Source organism: Lacerta agilis, chromosome 17 (assembly GCF_009819535.1).
Source record: "Lacerta agilis isolate rLacAgi1 chromosome 17, rLacAgi1.pri, whole genome shotgun sequence".
Classification (NCBI taxonomy): domain Eukaryota; kingdom Metazoa; phylum Chordata; class Lepidosauria; order Squamata; family Lacertidae; genus Lacerta; species Lacerta agilis.
The window spans coordinates 24,571,027-24,592,540 of NC_046328.1; the positions used below are offsets into that span (position 1 = coordinate 24,571,027).

Consider the following 21,514-nt stretch of genomic DNA (forward strand, 5'->3'; position numbering starts at 1 on the left):
AAGTTGAAAAGTGTCCCCGGATTCATTGAAAAAAATCTGGTAACCTTAAAGTAGACCCTTCTGAGGCACCAACTGAATCCAGCGCTCTGATATGAAGGTCAAACACAACCATAACAACAAAGTAATTTAGTGCTTCCCCCTTTGACTCAAGCCTAAGATATCTGCAACCCAATCAAAGGATTCTGCATTCATCAAGAAGCTGAAGCTAGCTAGCAGGGAAAGAAAATGAGTCAGGGCTTTTTCTTTTTCTTTTAAATCAGCTGAGCACCTTAGAAACAGCAGTTCATCTATCTTCCTTCCCTGCAAGAGGCAAGCAGAGAGAGACTAAAATGCCAAAGCCTGGGAGCTCCTCATTAAGATTCATTATAAAGGGGTCATTCTATGCCAAACCACCTGCTTTTAACACTCGACCGTGCTCTCACGACTCAGATTGATACACATGTTAAGTTGTGGTTTGCACGCTATGGCTTATCAAACCTACCAGGAATAAAATGACAAAAATTCACTTTGAATGGTTGGTGACCCTTTTCTGTGGCACTTAATACCATTTTTATACCTTATTTTTAAAGAGGACACAATTAGCTTTATTTCGACACCAAAATAAGCCCAATTGGTTGAAAAATAAGCGAAACGGTTTTTTTCTAAACTGATGCAGAAAGTGCATTAGCCTAAATCGCACGAAAATCGAAATTGTCAAAAATTCTCCTGCGCCCAATTTTGGACCAAAAAATCTTAAAATATTAATTTGAGGTTCTCTCGTAGGTAAAGGTAAAGGGACCCCTGACCATTAGGTCCAGTTGCGGAGCTCATCTCGCTTTACTGGCCGAGGGAGCCGACATATAGCTTCCGGGTCATGTGGCCAGCATGACTAAGCCGCTTCTGGTGAAACAGAGCAGTGCATGGAAACGCTGTTTACCTTCCCACCAGAGCGGTACCTATTTATCTACTTGCACTTTGACGTGCTTTTGAACTGCTAGGTTGGCAGGAGCTGGGACCGAGCAACAGGAGCTCACCCCATTGTGGGGATTTGAACCGCCAACGTTTTGATCAGCAAGCCCTAGGCTCTGTGGTTTAACCCATAGCACCACCCGCGTCCCATTCTCTCATAGGTATCTTACACATAATTTTTTTTTTAAGAAAATCTGAGTCGTGAGAGCACATGGCACCAGGTGATTTGATGTGGAATGTCCCAAAGTGAACTCAAATCTCTAGAACCTGGAAAGCTCCTTTAAGCGACTCAAGCAAGAACGCAATTCATTCGTGAAGCACAACTAGATGGGTTGTATGTTACTTATGAGAGAGAAAAGCAACCCAGTATCACTGGTTCAAATGTAAAGCTATGTCAGAGATTGTGGTTTGTTGCTCCCACTTGTGCTAGGGGAGAAGTGACATGACAGCCACTATGACGAGATACACTCCGTCCCTTGCAGCATTAGGGAACTGCTCAAACTCTGTGGAACCTTGCAATCAAGACACCAGCTAGAACAAGATGCCATTAACCAACTAAATAAAAACCTTAATGGTAGTTTGAGAACAGTGAAGTGTTTTTAAGTGCTGTGCTTATCAGGTGGCAAGAGGGAGTGTATCAAACTACATAAACTGCAGGAATACATTTGCCTAACATACAGTTTATGCATTATATACATGGCAAAACTAGTATCCTCTTGGCAATGCTACATTTCCACTTAATACTGTATAGTACCTGGATAGAATTGAGGACTAAATGAGTATTAGTATATTTAACACTAAAAAGGCTACATTTAAAAATGTGCTCTATAGTGAATCATTAAGAAATTCTCTATCCAAAAGAGAAAAAAGATAACTAAGAATATCCAAGTACATTATAAAATCTATACAGAATTTTTTTTAACAAAGAGGTTTTTTTATATGTGCAAATGGGCCCCTATTCTTCAAAAAGAGGCATCTGTGCACACTCTTTAAGTGACATGATTCAGGTTAGAAATGAAGCTGAATTATGAACAAACTCAACCTGACCAAGTTTCAACATTCAGATTTTGAGATTTTTCTCTCTGGCTGAATTATATTGAAAAATGGTGTTTGTGTGTAAGTAAAATAGGGGGTGGGTGTATCTATCTGCTTGGCAATATAGGTTATTCACTTGCCAAATCTCACCAATCTACAACCAGATTAGACTTAAAAATCCAAAATCCAAGCAGCATGTTGCATAACTGATAATGTAAGAAAAAAATGAAAGCCAATTAGGGAGAATTTGGTTGGACATTTTGCCCCCTTCAATTTTGTAACAAGCTCTAGGTCCTACCCCATAAGCAAGTTGGTTGTGAAGTGAGAGTGTAGGGAAGGGAAGGGGAAACAGAACAGCTCTCTGGGATTTCTCAACAGTTGGAAGAGTGCATGTTCCCCAGCTGGCCAGCTGCCAACATCAGAATGTCTTTCTTCTCCTTGTGGAACCGCAGCTCTTTCCCAGCCAGCCGGGCTTCATCCAATTCCCGCTCTGTTGAGGCCAGCTCCCTTGAAAGAGCCCCTGGGATATTTTGCTCCCGATTGACCCAGTCCATTGCCATCTGGTTCCTTATATCATCATCAAGAGCACGGTGAGAGTAGTGAGCCAACACCTCCTAGCGGGAGGGAGAAAAAGAGAGATCAGCAGATGAGCACTTGACTGATGAAACTAGTGTCTCCCAAACACCAGGGCAGTGGAATGGAATGGGCAGGGACCAACCACAGAGGAACCACTACGGCCAGCCCATCTGCCACTGAGATGAGGGTGCATACTTTAAGCGGGACTTCAAAGAAGACTGGGAAAACAGAAATTGATTGGCACAGATAAACATGGCTAAGATGCAGTAGTGAGGGCTGGAGCAACAAGAAAGCTTAGGCAATCGCCTCTTGTTGGTGTGCCTGCCTGGAAAGTAGATCTAGCCAGAATTCATTAGCCCCATGAAGACCCAAGTGAGTATACTCAAACTCTGTTGAATAGGAAAGCTTACCCAGCCTGTGCTGAAGGCAAGTGGCAACATATAAAATCCTTCATTACAAAGAAGTTCATGGGTTACACCTGGGTTCACCCTCCCACAATGCATTGGGAGAATCCACTGCCAGCCACATAAATCCCACATAGAAGATGGGACTGTCAGTCCAAAGGTTCAGGAATCCCATCTGCAGGCTCTGCTTACCTGTCGTGAGCACTGTCTCTCTCGCATGGCTTTGAGGCTGCCATTCCAATGCAGCAGCTGGAAGACTGTCATCAGCTCCTGCCAAAGGAAAGCAGCCCAATTTTAAGCACTGTTTCAACACTAATGAAGTCAAGAGAACGAAATTAAAGAGATGTCCACTAATGGATGAAATGCTTCTCAGAGGAAGTGTAATTAGATGATCTGAGAGAGAAAGACACCTCCACCTCATACTATGGCTCAGCTCTAAGGCATCCCGCAAGGCTTCATCTTGCACCCACCCACCCACCCACTCTTTAACATCTACATGAAAATGTTGAGTGAGGCATCGTCAACATGGAGATGACACCAAACTCTGTTTCTCTTTTTCATCAGACTCTGGAAGCACTGACCAGTGCCTGGGATCTGTAATGCACTGGATAAAGGCCAATAATCAAGGTCAATTCAGACAAAATGGAGGTGTTGTTGGCAGTGGATAGCTCATCCATCTATGAAGGTGGTGCTTAAATCTACTTAGGCAGTACTCTGTCTAATAAAGCAGGATCACCATTTGAGAGTGCTCACAGAGCCACACTTGTTATTGGAGTTGCTGGTTGCCTGCTTCTGTGGCATGGAACTTTAGTGCACCAGCTGCTACCTGTTATAGACCAAGATAGCCAAGCCTCAGTTGACCATGTTCTGGTAGCCTTGTCCATTAGACTACTGAAAAAGCAATGCACATGCAGCTGCCTTTGAAAATGGAGTGGAAACTCAAAATACAGCTGTGAGGCTGCTAACAGGGACCAGGCACTGGAAACATCTCTTGCTGGTGGGAAGAGAGACACACACGCAGGTTCCCAGTCTGTTCCAGGCCCTAGCCAGTGTTGGTATATTCCTTTCAGTCCATTCACAGGGAAGAGTCAGAATGATGGATTCTGATTCTTAAATTAAAGTTCTTAAAGAACTTGCCGGTAACTGCATGAGATCATATTTGGAAGCCCTCCTCTAAGCTTCCATCATTACAGATGTGGTGGGTGGTGACTAGAAAAAAGGGCCTTCAGAGTCGTGGTGCTCCATTTGTGAAATGTTCTCTGGGGAGGTTGACAGGGTGCCTGCCTGCTATGGTGTCATTTTGGCAACAGGGAAATACGTTTTGCTTTTCCCAGGCCTTTGAAATTCTGAATTTTAAATCCATGTTTATCAGCTTTATGCTGCTTTTAGACTGGAGTGTTTGTGTTTTATTGTATGCCTTAATTATTTTATACAGTATTTTTGTATGATTACCACTGCCTGTAAACTACTCTGGGAAAGATTTTGATGGGTGGGGAACAAATACATAAAGTTGGTGTCCCCAACCTTTCTCCATTCTCTACAGGTATAGCTTTCTCGATTTATAAAGCTTTCAAAGGTACGTATTTCCATATGTGGTGGCTTTGCGATATCATTAAAATATACTGTATATTCTGGTGTATAAGACTACTTTTTAATCCAGGAAAATCTTTTCAAAAGTCGGGGGTCGTCTTATACACCGGGTGGAGAATCTGCGGTCGAGTATATCTCAAACTCTATATTTTAACTGGAAAAGTTGGGGGTCGTCTTATATGCCCAGTCGTCTTATATGCCGGAAAATACGGTATTCAAAGAAGTAAGCTGGATATATACCAAAACCACTGAAATATATAATGCACTAGCACTATTTGGGCTTACTATCCTATCTGCCCAAGATTACCCTAATTATGACCACTTAGCCTTTCTATTAACAGCTGTCCATATAGAGATAGCCAGATGTTGGGCTTAACTTCAATTCTTGGTACACCAGCGTATGGTCAATAGCGTTGGGCAAGAAACTAACATGTCAGGTCAGAGCAGGAAAGGACAAACACAATCCCTATTCCTTTTATAACATATGGCAAATGTTTACTGAATATATTAATTGTTCAGACTACGGCAGGAATCCACCCAACACTCATGGGGAAATGTGGCATGATCTTTTAGAATAATAAAAAGAAACTTTACAGACTTTTGTCATGCTATGTAATAATCGTATCAGAACAAGTTGTTTGTTGTTTACTGTTGTAACAATTGTTTTCTCAAAATGTATCTTCTGTACCATGGAAAATAAATGAAAACATTTTTTTAAAAAAAATTGGTATCACCCAAAATTCTTGGCATAATTCTACCAAGTGCATTTGCCCCTAATAAAAGAAAAGCCAAGAGCCTCCACAAATCTGTTGTAAATTTTTGTATTTGAGGTGGGGAGAGGGATTGAGTGCCAGCTTAACTGTTCCCCAGCTGTTTTTTTCCAAAACAGTGTAATATGGCAGAGGGATCACAGCGCCATGGGTGAAAATCCCAGCTCTTACAAAGGCCTTTTGTATGTCCCAAGAGGCTAGCAAAAAATGCAGCATGATAGAGTTCAAGACAATGCAGGCCTGTTGCCTAGAAGAACCATTCCAGCTGCCTTGGGAAAATACCCTGACACTTACACAGAAGGACTGTGAAGACCGTCAGGGATTCTCATGGTTTGGGTCTTCTGTGTGCATGTATCACTAAGAATCCTAGAGCTACAACACTGCATGAAGGCCAGCAGAGTCTCAGGCCAAAAACTATCCCATAAACCTCTCTCACGTAGGCAGGCAGGCAGCCCCATAAATACAGCAAGAGCAGGAGATAATACAAAACCAACTGAGTCACTCTGTATAAGCAGGACCACTAATATAAACCTTGCTCTGCTAACCTACTGCAATGTTATCATACTAGAGAAGGAGACATCAGCACCAGGGAAGCTGATCTGCAGTCACACAGGCTGAGGCACCTGCCTTCAAAAAGAAAAAGAAAAAACAAATCTGGCTCCATTCCAGCCCCTAGCAGTGAAACTCTGGGGCCCAATTTTCCCTTGACAGAATGTCTCTCTATTGTCTATTCAGTGTGCTGCTAGCACAGAGTGATCATCAGAGATTTCTTCCTAGATGCACAATAAGCAACATTCACATTCCATCAGTGCACTTTAAGGTTTAATTGCTTAAGCATCCTGCTTGATACCTCTGCCATTCACAGACACTAAGCTTTCAAGTCCCACTACAGTATAAACTAGAGGTGGGGTTCTCAAACTGTGGTCCATGGGCCACCAATTGCCCATGAGCTTGATTCAGGTAGTCCACAGCATGTCTGTGGATTTTGGTTGAAGAAGCAGGATGGCACATCCATCACATTAAATATCCATATTAATTATTAATTTGATTGCTTCTTTTATTTCTTATACTGTATTTTATTGTATTACAATGTGAATTCTACAAAATTCAAACACCATCAATAAGAAATAAAAGAAGCAAGAAAATGAAAAAGCATATAGCGTCTAGCACAGTGCATTACAACTGCTACAACAGGCAGAAAAATAATTAAGTGTTCCATCACAACTCTTAGCAATCTTGAAGTGGTCCAGGGGGGAGGGAGTGACAGAACTAGACAAATTTCTCTCCTCCTAAAAGCAGAATAAATACAAAGCATAAATTTAATTTGTCACAAGATTGAGGATTTAGAGTTGGTAAGAAATTCCAAAACTATCACTTCAGTCTACTGCCAGTTGAAGCCAATCGATTACAAGCTTTAATCCCTTAAGAACCTATTTTAAATCTAATTGCAAAGGTGTTAGTCTTAAAATATTCATCTTCCTGAGTTGTAGCAAATTAAGCCCTCTGCTGCTCAGCAGTGTGTGTCTGAACTGGAAAAAAATACTGCATTATTAAACCACTTGGGTTCCCTTTCTACTTTGCATTTAATAGGCCTTTTTTAATGCAGCCTGACTGGTCCTATTATGCATACAGCACACAAGGCTGGAATGAAGGGCTGGCCCAACACATTTCGCTACCTGTGGCAAAGTACAAGGCGGAGCCACCTCTCATTCCATGTACATAGATTGATCAGGCTGGCAGCAAAATCTTACTTTAATACTGGTAATGAGAATGTGTCTTCCACGGCGCCCAAGAGCAGCAAGGCAGCCAACATGGCATAAACTCCTCTTCTTCCCCAACATCTTGCTGCTGCTTCCTCCAGCCTCACTTTGCCTAATGGTAGGGCCAGCCCCGGAGGAATGATTAATCATATTAAAAAGAGTACCTGGAACTCTAACATGGACTTTCCTTTGTTTGACTCCAACATGAAGCGGAAAGCACCAATGCCTGTGCTTGGATTATCTGCTTCTTCTCTATTGCCCTGCAGGAAAGACAAACATTCAAGGAGCTTAGGGCAGACAGACCTCTAAAGAGGTATTTCCACAGCATTTGGATACAAGCAAGGATTTGATGTTTAATAGACATCCTTCTTTCTCACACAGGGCAGCCTCGGTGGACTGCTCTGAGTAAAATGTATTTGTGGGGAAAGCTGTATATAAATAAACAAACTATGACTAAACTGAAATTAAGAGAAACTGAAACACTGGCAAACTCCATCTCTTGTCCATACCTGAAGAAGAGAGAGAAGGGTGAGTCCACAAGCCCGAGGCTTTGCTCAGGCTCATTCTAGCTCACACACACACAGCACTAACCCATGGTTTAGCATAACATGTAAACATAGCCATTTTCTTATAGTTGAATGACAGTTGAAGAAAGATACACAAGCTACCAGTATTTAAGAATGACTCTTATGTCTCATTTTGATGGTTCACAAATAAGCTTCCTCACGCCATATTATGGTTCCCAAGATTATTTGGGTGAAGCCATGGGGCTAAAGTATGTACACAACAAAAAGTTTAGAGTATAGATATGCAATGAACTTCATTACATTTTGCTGTCTTATTAATTAAGCACTGAGTGCTTACACTAGGCATTTAGAGTGGAATTGTCATGCATTTTACAGGACATCAGCCAAACATTGTCACCCTGTATTTTTTCCTGTGGTTTTCCATTCTCAGACTGCAGAAAGTCAGGACTCCCCCCACAACCCATAGAGCAATAGAGTAGTGCAATCTCTACAGGTGTGGAGATGCCTTCAGCACCACTCACTCTGGTGTCATCTGCAAATCTAATGAGCATAACCTCTACCCAGGTTATTTATAAAGATGTTAAACACCACTAGGCCTGGGACAGAACTCTGTGGCACTCTACTTCTATATGTTGCAGAATGTATACCGTATTTTTCGCTCCATAAGACACACTTTTTCCCTCCTAAAAAGTAAGGGAAAATGTTGGTGCGTCTTATGGAGCGAAGGCTCTCTGTCAAGCAAGCGGCGAGAGGCGGGGGGTTGTGGCAGAGATGCTGCTGGTTCCTCCCCGCTGCCTCCATTTGCAAAAGCAGGCTTGTTTTTGTGAATGGAGGCGGTGGGGAGGAGCCAGCAGCATCTCCTCCGCTGCCCGCCACCCCTCCGCCTCTCGCTGAACGCGGCGAGAGGCGGGGGTGGGACCTAGCGGCCCGGAAGGGGAGAATTGCCTTGACGCTGTGCGCAGCACTAGCGGTTCCCCCCCCCCCCCCCGCTTGCTTTAAAGTCAGCTGGGGAGAAGGGGAGGACGCTATGGTCCGTCCCTTCTCCCCAGCTGGCTTTAAAGCAAGCGGGGCGAGTTTCCCCCAGCTGGCTTTAAAGCCAGTGGCAAAGCGGTGGGGGAGGAAGGAATAATGTCCCCCCGCCCCACCCCTTTGCCACTGGCCGTGGTGGCGGCTGCGCAGGGGGAACGTGCAGCCCAAAAGCTGCTTTCCTCTCCTCCACAGTCGCCAGGTTTGAGTCAGAATTTTTTCCCCTTGTTTTCCTCCTTTAAAAAATAGGTGCGTCTTATGGTCCGGTGCGTCTTATGGTCCAAAATACGGTACATAGAAAAAGCAAAAGTCAGTTCCAATTCTGCTTGTAATTTACAGCAGAAAAGCAATGGCTGGTTGGTAGTTGGAACCACTCCTTCTGGAAGCAGGTAATTAATGCAGAAGATATCAAACACAAAAATATATGAACTTGATTTTCAGATAAACAATAGTCTAGTGTAATGAAACCTTTGATCTTACAATTGCATAGCACTTTAGGATCTTTATTCTATTTTTCCTCAACACTGAAAAGCTCAACATTATTCCCACTTTAGAAACAAAGGGTGAGGTGAAAGCAATTAACTCAAGGCTGTCCAATACACCCATGACAGAGGCAGGATTTAAACCCAGATCAAACATTCCATCCCCACCATGGACCACAAAAAGAAGAGAGTTATCAGTTTTTAGGGTTTTTTTAAGTATTTCACAAGAATGTTGATCGGAGTTCAGAAAACTCTGATGTGCTTTTGCATGGCTCTGGAGTTAGAACAGTTTGGTACTCCAGAGAGCTTCCACACAGGGTGTAGTGAAAGTGTCAAGGGCATATTAACAAAAAGGCAACTCTGCATTCAATAGAGAAGAGAGCATGGGCTGGGTGGGTGTTTAACAGTTTATTTTTATGACATTCCCAGAGTTGTTAGAAACCTTGCCAATAAGGGTTTCCAGATGCAAAGAATTTCCCTTCCCATGGAGTTGTGATGCTTCCCAGCAATTCTGTCCCCATCAATTATAGCCGCAGGGCTTTGAAAAGCACTCACATTGAAAGATGCCAGAGCCTCCGAGACACTCTTCTCAATGAACTCGTCTGTGATTCTCCGGGACGGATGCTCATTGAACACTGAATTCATCAGTGCAATTTTTGCTGCACTCCTCCTGGCTTCAGCTTTGGTAGGACAAAACTAGGGGGCGGGCGGAGACAGAAGAACAGGGCATGCTTAAGAACAGGAATCACGAAAGCCAAGATCAGTTAGATCCCACATACTATGAAGTATGTATTTCTACCCCCAAATTACTAGGTTGCAGCTATGCATGCTGACATGGTGCTCTCCAACATCCTGAAGTCATTAGAAACGGGCTCTTTAAATCCAGAAACTCCAGTCATCTACAATGCAAGAATTACACAGGCAGCTGAAGTCAGCACATAATATTTGGAGAAGGAAATACCACAGCTCGGTCTGTCAACAAAATTAATTAGTTCAAACCAAGCTGTGAACACCCTATTCTAAACTCCCATTGCTGTTCTCCAAGTGGGTAGGTAGTTCAGAAACCAGGATTGCTTGTTTGGGATACCTGTTTTAAGCCCACTACACAGAGCCTAGGTTCAGCCAAAAGTAACAGCCACCCTGGACTTCCAAGTGTTAAGTCTGTAACCTACCGGAATTGAGGTAGGAAGGAAGATATATTGAAGTTTATGGCACAATGACACTTACACTTACACACACTTATCTTGGACAATCAAGAGACATGATTTACTACAGCACTTGGATGGACTTTAAGGGATAATCCACACAACAGTTTAATGCAGGCTTGAGGCTGCTTGTGTCTCAATTTGTGAGTATTTGTAGTATGCATTCACATAACACCCAGATTTTCTAACTGGCAGTCCACACTATTCCCCAAACTTGGATTTTCCCAAACAGCCTGCTAAGTGTAAAAATGGAATATAAAATTACAAGTTACCCAGTTGTGTGGGTTTTTATGTGTATGGAGATGTTTTGCTGGGTACTACCTATTGCCACACCTCCTACCTCCATTTGCATCTCACCCGAGAACAAGCTAGCCATTTTGTTTCCAATAGCCCAAAGGAAAGGATGCAGCATGCCTATTTCTACCAGTTGTTGCTGAAGGAGAACTGGCAGTATTTTTCATCATTGTGGTGTGGTGTGAAACAACACCATTTCCATTTTTTGCATGCTGAGGTCACATTTGCAGAACAGAAATCAAACATGCACACACCACAACGATGCTCCCATCAAGGACTGCCTGCTAGTATGAACAGATAACACTGGTTTAGAAATTAGAGGCAAAAAACCTAAGCATGCCTCTACATACACACCTCTGCACATGGGAAAATTGGTTTTGAGCTATCCACCGTATGAGATAACATTCCTGTACAGGCAGGCCACACATTTTGATGAAAGGAATGGATGGCATCTATTAAGCAAAACCTCCTAGGTGAGATGAGCTTAAAAAGAGACACCATTTTTGCCCAGTAAGTCACCATTAAATCAAGAACCATTTTGTTGGGGACAATCAAGCCCTCCCAAACATAATTAGCACCACTGCAAGAGGTGCATGCACATTTTGCGTTAACTGTTGTGCCTACAAGATTGTGCCCATGATGAATCACACACACACACATACACAGACCAAGGAGCAGCTCTCAGATCCACAGGATATATTTGTACAATTCTCTAGCTGCCTGTACTAGATCAGGGCTAGTGCCATGGTTGTGGTATGAAGGGAAATTTTCTGGCTTTGCTCCACTAAAGCCATCTGTACACAGCCTAGGCAACTTTTTTTAATCAACCCCACCAGATCAGAGTTCCAGACCACCACAACAAAAAGTAATCAAAACAGCGAGCTAACACATTCTAACCTGAAAACTGCCAAAACAGCTCCCCCCAGGCAATGTGACATAACAGACATAAGGAGGACTGTTAGATGGGACCATCTCATAAACCACCAGAGCACCATTTTTCAGATCAGCACCACGTGATTGCTTCATCTGCCAGAATTCCTGGAGAGCTTCCACAACGTTGACTGAAAATAGAGAAAGAGGCGTATATCATAATAGAGTATTTACACTGAAGGCAGCAAGATGAATATAGTCTACAATCATCATTTTCTGCTTATCATCCCCTCTCCCAAGAGAGATACAAAGACAGGTTCAACCATGACCAAGGGTCAGCAGCCAAATCTAAAGAATGTTGCCTTAGACATTCAGCATCCTTGGGACATGTCCAAAGCTAGAGGGGGAAAAGGAAAGCCTGCAGTGATAGTTACTGAGTAAAAGTTATTCTAAGGCATACAATACTATACTCAGGTTGACTTTTAAAAATGCCTCAAAGGACTTGTTTTGAGGCAGAAAAAAAGTTTAGAGCATGAAATTGCAACTCATTTCCCTCTAAAAATAGGCACCCTCTTGACATTTAAAAACAAAGATACTACTGCATCATGCCTTGTGTGCTACTCTAAAGCAACTGAAAATAGTTTGAGAGTGGGCAGGTTGAGAGCATCCATTAATAGTCTGACTGACCTGCCCAGACACACCTAGCACAATTCATAATATTCTTCTGTGCTATATTTTGAAACAGACATACAAGAGAAAGCAAGCAGCTGATTCAAGGTTCATATGTGGTATTTCTCAGCAGATTTAAGGATTTGGGGATAGCACATCATACAAGTATTTTTAAGATGTACAAAAAAGAATTAAGCCGTACTGGACCATAGAAAAGCTATCAGAAATCCACAGAAGGAGAATACCTTTATTAGGACCACCCACCTCTTTGGATAGAGAGTTACAAAGCCACAAAAATAAAGGTCTTGTCAACAGAAAAGTTTCACTTGGTGGTAGAACACTGAACTGGGTCTCCAATGAAGAGCTATGTAGTGGGCAGAATCCAACCTTCAAGTGCCCTAGTCCTAAATCATTTAGGGCTTTAAAGGAAATGAGCAGCACTTTGAACTACACTTGGAAATAAACTGTAAGGCAAAGAATCTGGTATAACAACCATGTTCTAGAATCTCTTTCTTTAAAAATGTTTTGGTCACAACTATGCCACATTGTGCACCTGTTAAAATTTATGTACTCTTTTCAAAGGGCAGCTCCAAGAAGAACACATTGCAATGATCCAACTTATTTTATATATTTTAATAAAATGCTATGACCTATCTTTTTTTGATATGGGAAACGGGTGGCGCTGTGATCTAAACCACAGAACCTAGGGCTTGCCAAACGGAAGGTCGGCAGTTCAAATCCCCGTGACGGGGTGAGCTCCCGTTGTTCGGTTCCAGCTCCAGTGTGGTGTAGTGGTTAAGAGCGGTAGACTTGTAATCTGGTGAATCAGGTTCGCGTCTCCGCTCCTCCACATGAAGCTGCTGGGTGACCTTGGGCTAGTCACACTTCTTTGAAGTCTCTCAGCCCCACTCACCTCACAGAGTGTTTGTTGTGGGGGAGGAAGGGAAAGGAGAATGTTAGCTGCTTTGAGACTCCGTCAGGTAGTGATAAAGCGGGATATCAAATCCAAACTCCTCCTCCTCTTCTTCTCCTGCCTACCTAGCAGTTCAAAAGCATGTCAAAGTGCAAGTAGATAAATAGGTACCACTTCAGCGGGAAGGTAAACGGAGTTTCTGTGCGCTGTTCTGGTTCGCCAGAAACGACTTGGTCATGCTGGCCACATGACCCAGAAGCTGTCTGCAGACAAACGCCGGCTCCCTTGGCCTATAGAGCGAGATGACCGTCACAACCCCAGAGTCGTCCGCGACTGGACCTAACAGTCAGGGGTACCTTTACCTTTCTTTTCTTGATAAATTCAAGGTTGATTCATGTTACTAGGACATGTATTGTAATAGCTAAATCTGCATTGCTCAGCAAAAGATGCATCTGGTACACAGGACTCAGCTACACAAAACCATTTAAGTCCACAGCTACCATCTGGGTACCAAGGAGCAATACTAGGATCAAGTGCTCAAGCACACATAAACCTGGCTTTTCAAGCAGAGTGCTAACAGCTCTAACAGAAGCTAGATGCCTAACCTCAAATCAGCTTTTCAGATAATTCGATGCCTTATTTGAATTCAATCTCAGCTTGTTCACCCACATCCAGTCTTTCATCAAGCTTGTTCAGGACTTCTACTGCCTCCCCAGAATTTAATGTAACAGGTGCTTGTCATCAGCATATTGATGGCACTCAATCCCACATCTCCAGACAACTTCTCCAAGCACAGTAGCTGCATTTAGATGCTAAGCAAAACAGGGGATGGAGGTAGAAGACTGCAGACCCCACTAGCTAATGCCGATGAAGTTGAGTAGTCAAATTCCAATAGCATCTTTGAAGCTCTATCCTGCAGGAAGGACTGGGACAATTGCAAAACGGTGTCTTCCAGCCCACCCTATCTAGGCAACCCAGATGGATATCATGATTTGTGGAAGTGCAAAGAACAACAGAAATTGATTAAGTGGGGTGCATCAAATCTAGATTTTTTCAGAACCACCACCATCTCTCTTCTCCATGCAAATCTACAGCAAAGAAAAAGAATTTTCATATTAATGTGAATTAGCTTGATTAGCTCTAGGAAGAAGAGACATAATAGATACATATGTTGCTAAAATAGTTTCAGCAAGATTCTGAGGAATGACTATTAATGGAGATTTTTCAAATTTGGGGTTTCCATTATACACATGTGCATGCACACTCACACACAAACACAGCAGTTACTAATGAAAGCAACTCACAGGAAACCATAGACAATCTGTGCAGTATGCTGTATGGGAAACCACTGAATGCCTGGAATTCAAATGTGGGCAAGCAAAATTTATTTTTACTAATGTCAAACATGCACTTTCATCCCAAAGGAGAAGAAGACTTCTTCTGTAGTTGTTTGTCAAGCTATCACAGAGCAACCAAACCCATAATACACAATTAAATATATTAGCAGTTTTACTTTAGTATGCCTTTTATTTGCTTGCTCAAAAAAATTCAATTGAAATAATTACCCTAAAGCAGATTCTACCCTGGGTGGCACATAAAATATGCACACACACCCAGGTCACTTACCAAAGCCCAACTGTTACTTTCAAAGGGCAGCTTTACTCATGCATCAAAAACTGGGAGAGAAAATTTCAGGGTCAATTTAACTGTTAAAAGCAGCCCATCAGCTGAACTAAAAAGCTTTGTGCTAAATAAACATTCTAGATATAAGTTATGATGCTTGAAATCAACAGTTGGATAATCTGGTGCCCACTGATGGCGTAAGTCACCCAAGGACAGAAGGATGTATATTGCACTGTAATGCCCCCACTCCCATGCATGCAGTGTGAAAGCATACCTCTAGAGTACGGTATATGGGTGGTATTCAGTGCTAGTCCTACCCAGAGTATACCAACTGAAGTCAACAGATATGACTAACTTAGGTTCATTAATTGCAATGGATCCACCCAGTAGGACTTAGCTGAATACACACCAAATGAAACAATAGCATTCTAGCTCAGTGTGTAAATGGCTATGGCCAAACAGAGTGAAAAGTCCTTAGTAATACTGCTCACTATGCTTCTAAGAATTGTCTGCAAGTGTTTGTTCTCTCAGAATTGGCCATTAGCTTGCACTCTTATCCCAGTAACCCCCTACTTTATTTATCTAGAATCTTCATGACACAATATCAATTCATCATGTGTCAAGAAAGAAAGCAACCGGTCTGTTTGTGATGTTTGAAAGCAGCCAGAGCATGGGTGTTCTATTCTCAGCCCAGACAAGATCCCATTACACACTGTCCCCTTTGTACTGCAAAGTGTTATGTTTGTGAAAGAAGCATGAGGCCAGACAGTGGATAATTATGCTAAGCAGCCGCACTCCTTGACTAAAATTAGTACTTCCCTAGAAGATGGAAACCAGCATCAGCAGCCTAAGCACAAATAGTATGAATATTTTGGTTAGAAAAGATACAGCAAAATAGTTTCATATTTAAGATTGCAAAAATGCATGAGCTTAGAAACAAAGTCCTGTTTTGCATTTTAATATAATATTTAGAAACAGCAGTGTTATTGTTTTAAAGTTATTATTTAAAAGTGAATATGATCTGAGAGAGCAAGAGAGTTTGTGGCAATACTGCACAACACAGATTAATTACCAAAGAGGTACTTTTCAAGCTGTCAAAAAATATTAATCCACTTTGAGGATGGAATTCATTCTGTACCATCTAAGGGTCAACGCTTTCTTGGTCACCAGCATTCTTAAGAACCCCATTATTGTGACATCTTAAAAGAAGCCAAAAACTGTAGGCTGTAGTGCTTCTCGTAGATCACTCTACTAACTTGTATTTGAAATAAAAGCAGCCTAGAGGTTCTGATTTTAAAAGGAAGATGGAAAAGCCCAAGGAAAAATAAAATAATTATTTTGGCTAGAAACATTTGAAAAAGCAAGCAATGATGTCTAAGATGTCCAGGTTTCCATGAAGAGTTGGCTGAGCCTTTCCTCAAAGTATGCAAACACCGCATAGGAGATAAAAAGCTTAACGAAGAACAGCTTTCCAGAGGCTGCTTACTGGCTCCAACAAGACTATGGAAAAGCAATGCTGTCCAAAGCACTGTGGAAATGAAGCTGGCTTATGTTAGAATGGAAGTGTGCTTAAAGATTATAACAGGAGCCACTGTCCACACTAGTTTTTTACAGTTGGTTTTACACAGTTGTCTTTGGTCCTCGGGAGAAGTTGTTGTTACTTCAGTTCTACCTCAGGCTTGGAACACATATAAACAGTATGAGCTGCTGCTCTAGGATGTCTTCCCAACTTCTACAAGCTAATTTATACAAGACTATGCTTATGTATACACAAGTAATCTGAAGACTGTGTATGTAGTCTTTCAGAATACCGTGGTACCTCGGGTTAAGAACTTAATTCGTTCTGGAGGTCCGTTCTTAACCTGAAACTGTTCTTAACCTAAAGCACCACTTTAGCTAATGGGGCCTCCCGCTGCCGCTGCACAGCCAGAACACGATTTCTGTTTTTATCCTGAAGCAAAGTTCTTAACCTGAAATGTTATTTCAGGGTTAGCGGAGTCCGTAACCTGAAGCGTCTGTAACCTGATGTACCATTGTATAGGGAAATGATTGAAGAGAGAACAATTGTTTGTGAGCTGAAGGAAAAGCTAGAGGCAATATCCTAAGTAAAGCAAGAATGCTACACGGATCTCCTTAACTGCTGGTTCAGAAGTAGTATCAGACATTTCAATGCCAGGGTTCACAAATATTTGGGTCTAACAGAATGCTATTCTCAATCAGCACCCATGTACCATATTAATACTAACTGGGCTTTTTTTGTAAGACTCGAATTTACTGAGCAGCAAAAAAGAAAAAGGAAAAGTCAAAACAAAACAAAACAAAACACAAAGCCTACACAGATTTGGACAGTAAAAAGAAACCCAGGTTTATGTTAATTGAAATGAGAACCCACTCCATAAATACAAGCAGCTAGTGTGACTAGTAGCTCTATGAATTTGCCCAACTCCCTCTATTTTCTTCCCAAACTATTCTCATTAAGAGATCCTCTAGTTTCAACTAAGCTAAGTGTTTCCTGGTTGATACTTTTAGGCTTAATAATCATTTATAAAGCCCAATCAGATTGCTATCCGTTCTCACGTTCTCTCTGAAGAGGGAGAGGAGAAGACAAATAGAGGTATTTCAAATGCTCTTGTTTCTGGAAAGAGCAGACTGAGTTATCCATGTACATTAGGGACACCAAGTACTCTACACAGAACTGGATTTGAAGAGAAAATAGAAAATTCAACCAGTACACAATGCAATCATTGGTTGGAGCCAGGCAGTTTGAAGTTGTAACACCAATGCTGTACCATTTGTTCTGTATACCAATGTATTTCTAGGTCCAGTTCATTGAACTCCTAACAACCTTTAAAGCCCTGAATGGTTTGGGCTCGGGTTACCTTACGAACTTGCCATACCCTAACGTACGTTGGATGCCCTGTTGAGAATACAGAAATGCCACATCTTACAGGTGGGGGACTGCAGTTCAGCAGCAAAAGCAATGCCAATCTTAAACGGGAAACCTCAGCACATCCATAAAATCCTACCCCTCTATTACCCTTGACCTCCAGAGGTTTCGGACTACAACTGTGCTGAGTGGGGCAGCCCAGAGTGATTGTTCAAAAACCCTTTTCATTCCATGAAGTACTAAAAGAAATTATCTTTCAAAGACCTCAACAAGTATGAAAAGCAGCAGTTCATTTTTACATTTCCTACCCAGGAATAAAGACGTTTACAGTCAGAGACCACTGGCTGTTATTTATATCCACTGTTTATGGCCTTGGATCACATACTCTAGTCCCTACCTTGTGTATGACAGCACATCTGACTTGCATATTAAATAGGAAAGAGTAAATGATTCCACATGGCCTCAAAGCCTTTCAGAGCCAGGAAAGCAGTGTTGTGTTTAAGTCACAGATTGCCTGCCAAGCATTTGCTGCTTAGAACCTGCAAGGCAGTGTCTATTGGGCCTGCTGCTGCTGTAGGCCAACATCTGGCACCCAAGTAGCCACAAAGTCCCCCCATTTGGAGCAAGCGACATCATTTTTCCACATAGATGTTTGCAAAATATGGTCTGAAGCTCAACATCAAAAAAACTAAGATCATGGCCACTGGTCCCATCACCTCCTGGCAAACAGAAGGGGAAGAAATGGAGGCAGTGAGAGATTTTACTTTCTTGGGCTCCATGATCACTGCAGATGGTGACAGCAGTCACGAAATTAAAAGACGCCTGCTTCTTGGGAGGAAAGCAATGACAAACCTAGACAGCATCTTAAAAAGCAGAGACATCACCTTGCCAACAAAGGTCCGTATAGTTAAAGCTATGGTTTTCCCAGTAGTAATGTATGGAAGTGAGAGTTGGACCATAAAGAAGGCTGATTGCCGAAGAATTGATGCTTTTGAATTATGGTGCTGGAGGAGACTCTTGAGAGTCCCATGGACTGCAAAAAGATCAAACTTATCCATCCTTAAAGAAATCAGCCCTGAGTGCTCACTGGAAGGGCAGATCCTGAAGTTGAGGCTCCAATACTTTGGCCACCTCATGAGAAGAGAAGACTCCCTGGAAAAGACCCCGATGTTGGGAAAGAGGAGAAGGGGACAACAGAGGATGAGATGGTTGGACAGTGTTCTCGAAGCGACTGGCATGAGTTTGGCCAAACTGTGGGAGGTAGTGGAGGATAGGGGTGCCTGGCGTGCTCTGGTCCATGGGGTCACGAAGAGTCGGACACGACTGAACGACTGAACAACAACAAGTACTAACCCAGAACAAAAAAATTGTAGCAGGCTAGAAAACATTTCCCAAAACAGACAAGAAGAACCTGGGCCCCATTTCATCCAAAAACAGGGACAGAACATTGCTTAAAAATACAGTATAACCATTCTGAAAAAAAGGAATGGGAGGGAACAGGATTCTCCATTATTGATGGGAGGCTTTCTCAGGGCTGGGGGAGAACCCTTCATTTAACACTAGCTGAAAACAAACATTCTAGACATCTACCCTATGTCTGGACCTAACATAAGCCACATAACACATCAGGCTACAGCAGAAACAATGGTTGCTTCAGATGTGTAGGATTTAAATAGCTTATTTTTACTTCAAATAGAAGCCAAAAATGCTAACTTCCATACTTAAAATAAATCAATGAACAAATAAAATTCTCAGCGGGGAAGCAATCAAGGGCAGGAGATGGAAAGAAGAGTGCCTCTCTACCCAGAACTGCAGGTGTGCAACACCTGTACCAACACCCCCCAATTACTGTCTTCCCTCTCCAAGATCCCCAGACTCAAGAATCCATACCACTGGGGCTCCCCAGTTCACCAGACCACAACACTCCCTTTCTGAAATCCACAGGATAATTTTCCTCCAGAAATAGACACAGTAGTCAGTTGCTTGTCACCAAAGAAAAACACTCAGCTCACCTTTTAAATGTAAACAGCTGACTAGTAAAAAGTCAAATCAATTTTTTGCTCAGAGGCATTTTGACTTCATTTCTTACATTTCTATCTCACTTTTCCTCTAAGAAGCTCTAGGTATTCTGCAAGTCTTCTCCCTTGATCTGCTTTACTTATTTTTTCGTTTCATAAAATTTATACACTGCTTGATTGGTTTAAAAAGAAAGCAATAACATGCAAAGCAGTTTACAGAAAAACACACCAAATTATCAGCTATTTAAAATGCTAAAAAACCTGTAACAAACAATAAGCTAAAAACAGATTAAAACACACATCAACATTCCTACATATCTAAATAGGCTTATCCAAACTTTTTATGCCGTGAACCGCCCCAAGATCTACGGATGAAGGGCAGTATATAAATTTCATCAATAATAACAACAACAACAACAATAAGGAATGACTATAAACAAAATTGTTTTTAATAATAATCATTTATTATTTATACCCCGCCTGTCTAACTGGGTTTCCCTAGCCACTCTGGGCAGCTCCCAACAGAATAAAACATCATAATTTAAAAACTTCCCTAAAGGGCTGCTTCCAGATGTCTTCTAAAAGTCAGATAGTTGTCAGATAACAGGCACCAAAATGAGTGCAATTAAGTTGTCTGCCTGGTGTCACAACAGCACTGCAAGGCAGGCTACGGTTAAGAGAAGACAATTGAATTCTGCACATGCTTCAGCCCTCACTTCTAAAAAGCTGTCCATCAGAAGTGACAGGACCACTCCACATGCTTACAGTCTTTTTTAAACAGCTGGCTAATGGGAAGGCAGGACCATTTCCCCTCAGGGATACATTCGACCTCGTTCCTTACATTTTTCACCTCACTTTTCCTCCTAGAAACTCTGGGCCTTCTATAAGACTCCTTCCCGGCCGCCTTTATCCTTACAACAAACAACAACACTGCCAGGTAGGCTAGGCGAAGCTTATGACACGGTAACTGGCCCCGCTATGCGAGCCTGGATGGGTGAGGCAGGCACTCTGCACACGCCCAGAGGCGAAAAGCGGAAACGGTGGCCGAGGCAGCCCTTCATCATCCTCACCGCGGCCGTAGCCTTGCGTGTGCTTGGCGAAGCTCCTGACGACGGCCTCGACAGCCTCCCTCAGCACGGCGGGCGGACCCGTCGCCGCAACTCCCGGGGGGCTGGATCCGGCTGTCACGCCCGGCAAGAGTGACGGCGGGAGAGGCGGCAGCGGGGGCGGCGGCGGCGGCGGAGGCCCCAGGGTGAGCGACAGCCCGAGCGGCGGTGGGGGCGGCGGCAGCGGCGGCGGGGGAGCCGAGGCGGCCGCCAGGGACGCTCCCGCCGTCACGCCAGGCCGCAGGGAGCGTAGCGTTCCCCCAACACCCGGCTGCAGCCGCTGCACGCGCAGCGACTCCATCATCATGGCGAGCGCGGAGGCGTCGGCGGCCCGTCGAGCGACTGAGGGGCGAAAGAAACGCTTGGCCCCCGTCCCCTCATGCCAAAGTGTCCGTCACCGGAGCGGGGGAGGCGCCCGAGCTAAGGGCTCAGCCAATAGGAACGCCCTCCACGAGCCAAGAGGCGGGGTTTCGGCTTAGTCGCGGTCGCGAACACCTCAGGAGCGGAGGCGGAGGATGGAGCAGGAGGGGCCGACGAATTATAGCTCGGCCGGAGCGGGGGAGGTGCCTGAGCTGAGGACTCAGCCAATGGAAATGCAAAGCCCCCAAGCTAGGAGGCGGGGGTATTCGGAGGGGCTTCCTCCAATCGCCGTCGTGAACATCTCAGCGGAGAGTAGCCGGGAGGCCGACGAATGGCTGCCCAGCTTGGGTCGGTAAAGAGAAGGCCGACCTAGCCTCTTAGGATCAGCCAATGAGAACCGTGCGAACCATGGAAAGCGTCGGGATTTCCCCCAATCGCCTTTAAGAGGGGG

The 21,514-nt window shown here is 43.3% G+C and overlaps 1 protein-coding gene across 1 annotated transcript; it reads right to left on the reverse strand.

The window, feature by feature from the left end:
* Window positions 1–1,134: 1,134 nt before the first annotated feature.
* LIX1L (limb and CNS expressed 1 like) lies at window positions 1,135–21,108 on the reverse strand. Its single transcript, XM_033174340.1, has 6 exons — window positions 20,668–21,108; window positions 11,515–11,678; window positions 9,674–9,814; window positions 7,248–7,343; window positions 3,156–3,233; window positions 1,135–2,597 (listed from the first exon to the last, which is right to left on the reverse strand). Exons 1-6 carry the CDS (start codon window positions 21,008–21,010, stop codon window positions 2,355–2,357), a joined length of 1,065 nt encoding a protein of 354 aa, XP_033030231.1. The 5' UTR covers window positions 21,011–21,108; the 3' UTR covers window positions 1,135–2,354.
* Between the last annotated feature and the right edge of the window lie 406 nt (window positions 21,109–21,514).

Excerpts from the sequence above, each read along its gene's own strand:
- LIX1L (XM_033174340.1), bottom strand. The coding sequence starts at position 21,010 with ATGATGATGGAGTCGCTGCGCGTGCAGCGGCTGCAGCCGGGTGTTGGG. Across the intron at positions 9,815-11,514 it reads GCTGTTTTGGCAGTTTTCAG|TTTTGTCCTACCAAAGCTGA; the intron begins GTTAGAATGTGT and ends CCCGCCCCCTAG. Across the intron at positions 2,598-3,155 it reads AGAGACAGTGCTCACGACAG|GAGGTGTTGGCTCACTACTC; the intron begins GTAAGCAGAGCC and ends CCCTCCCGCTAG.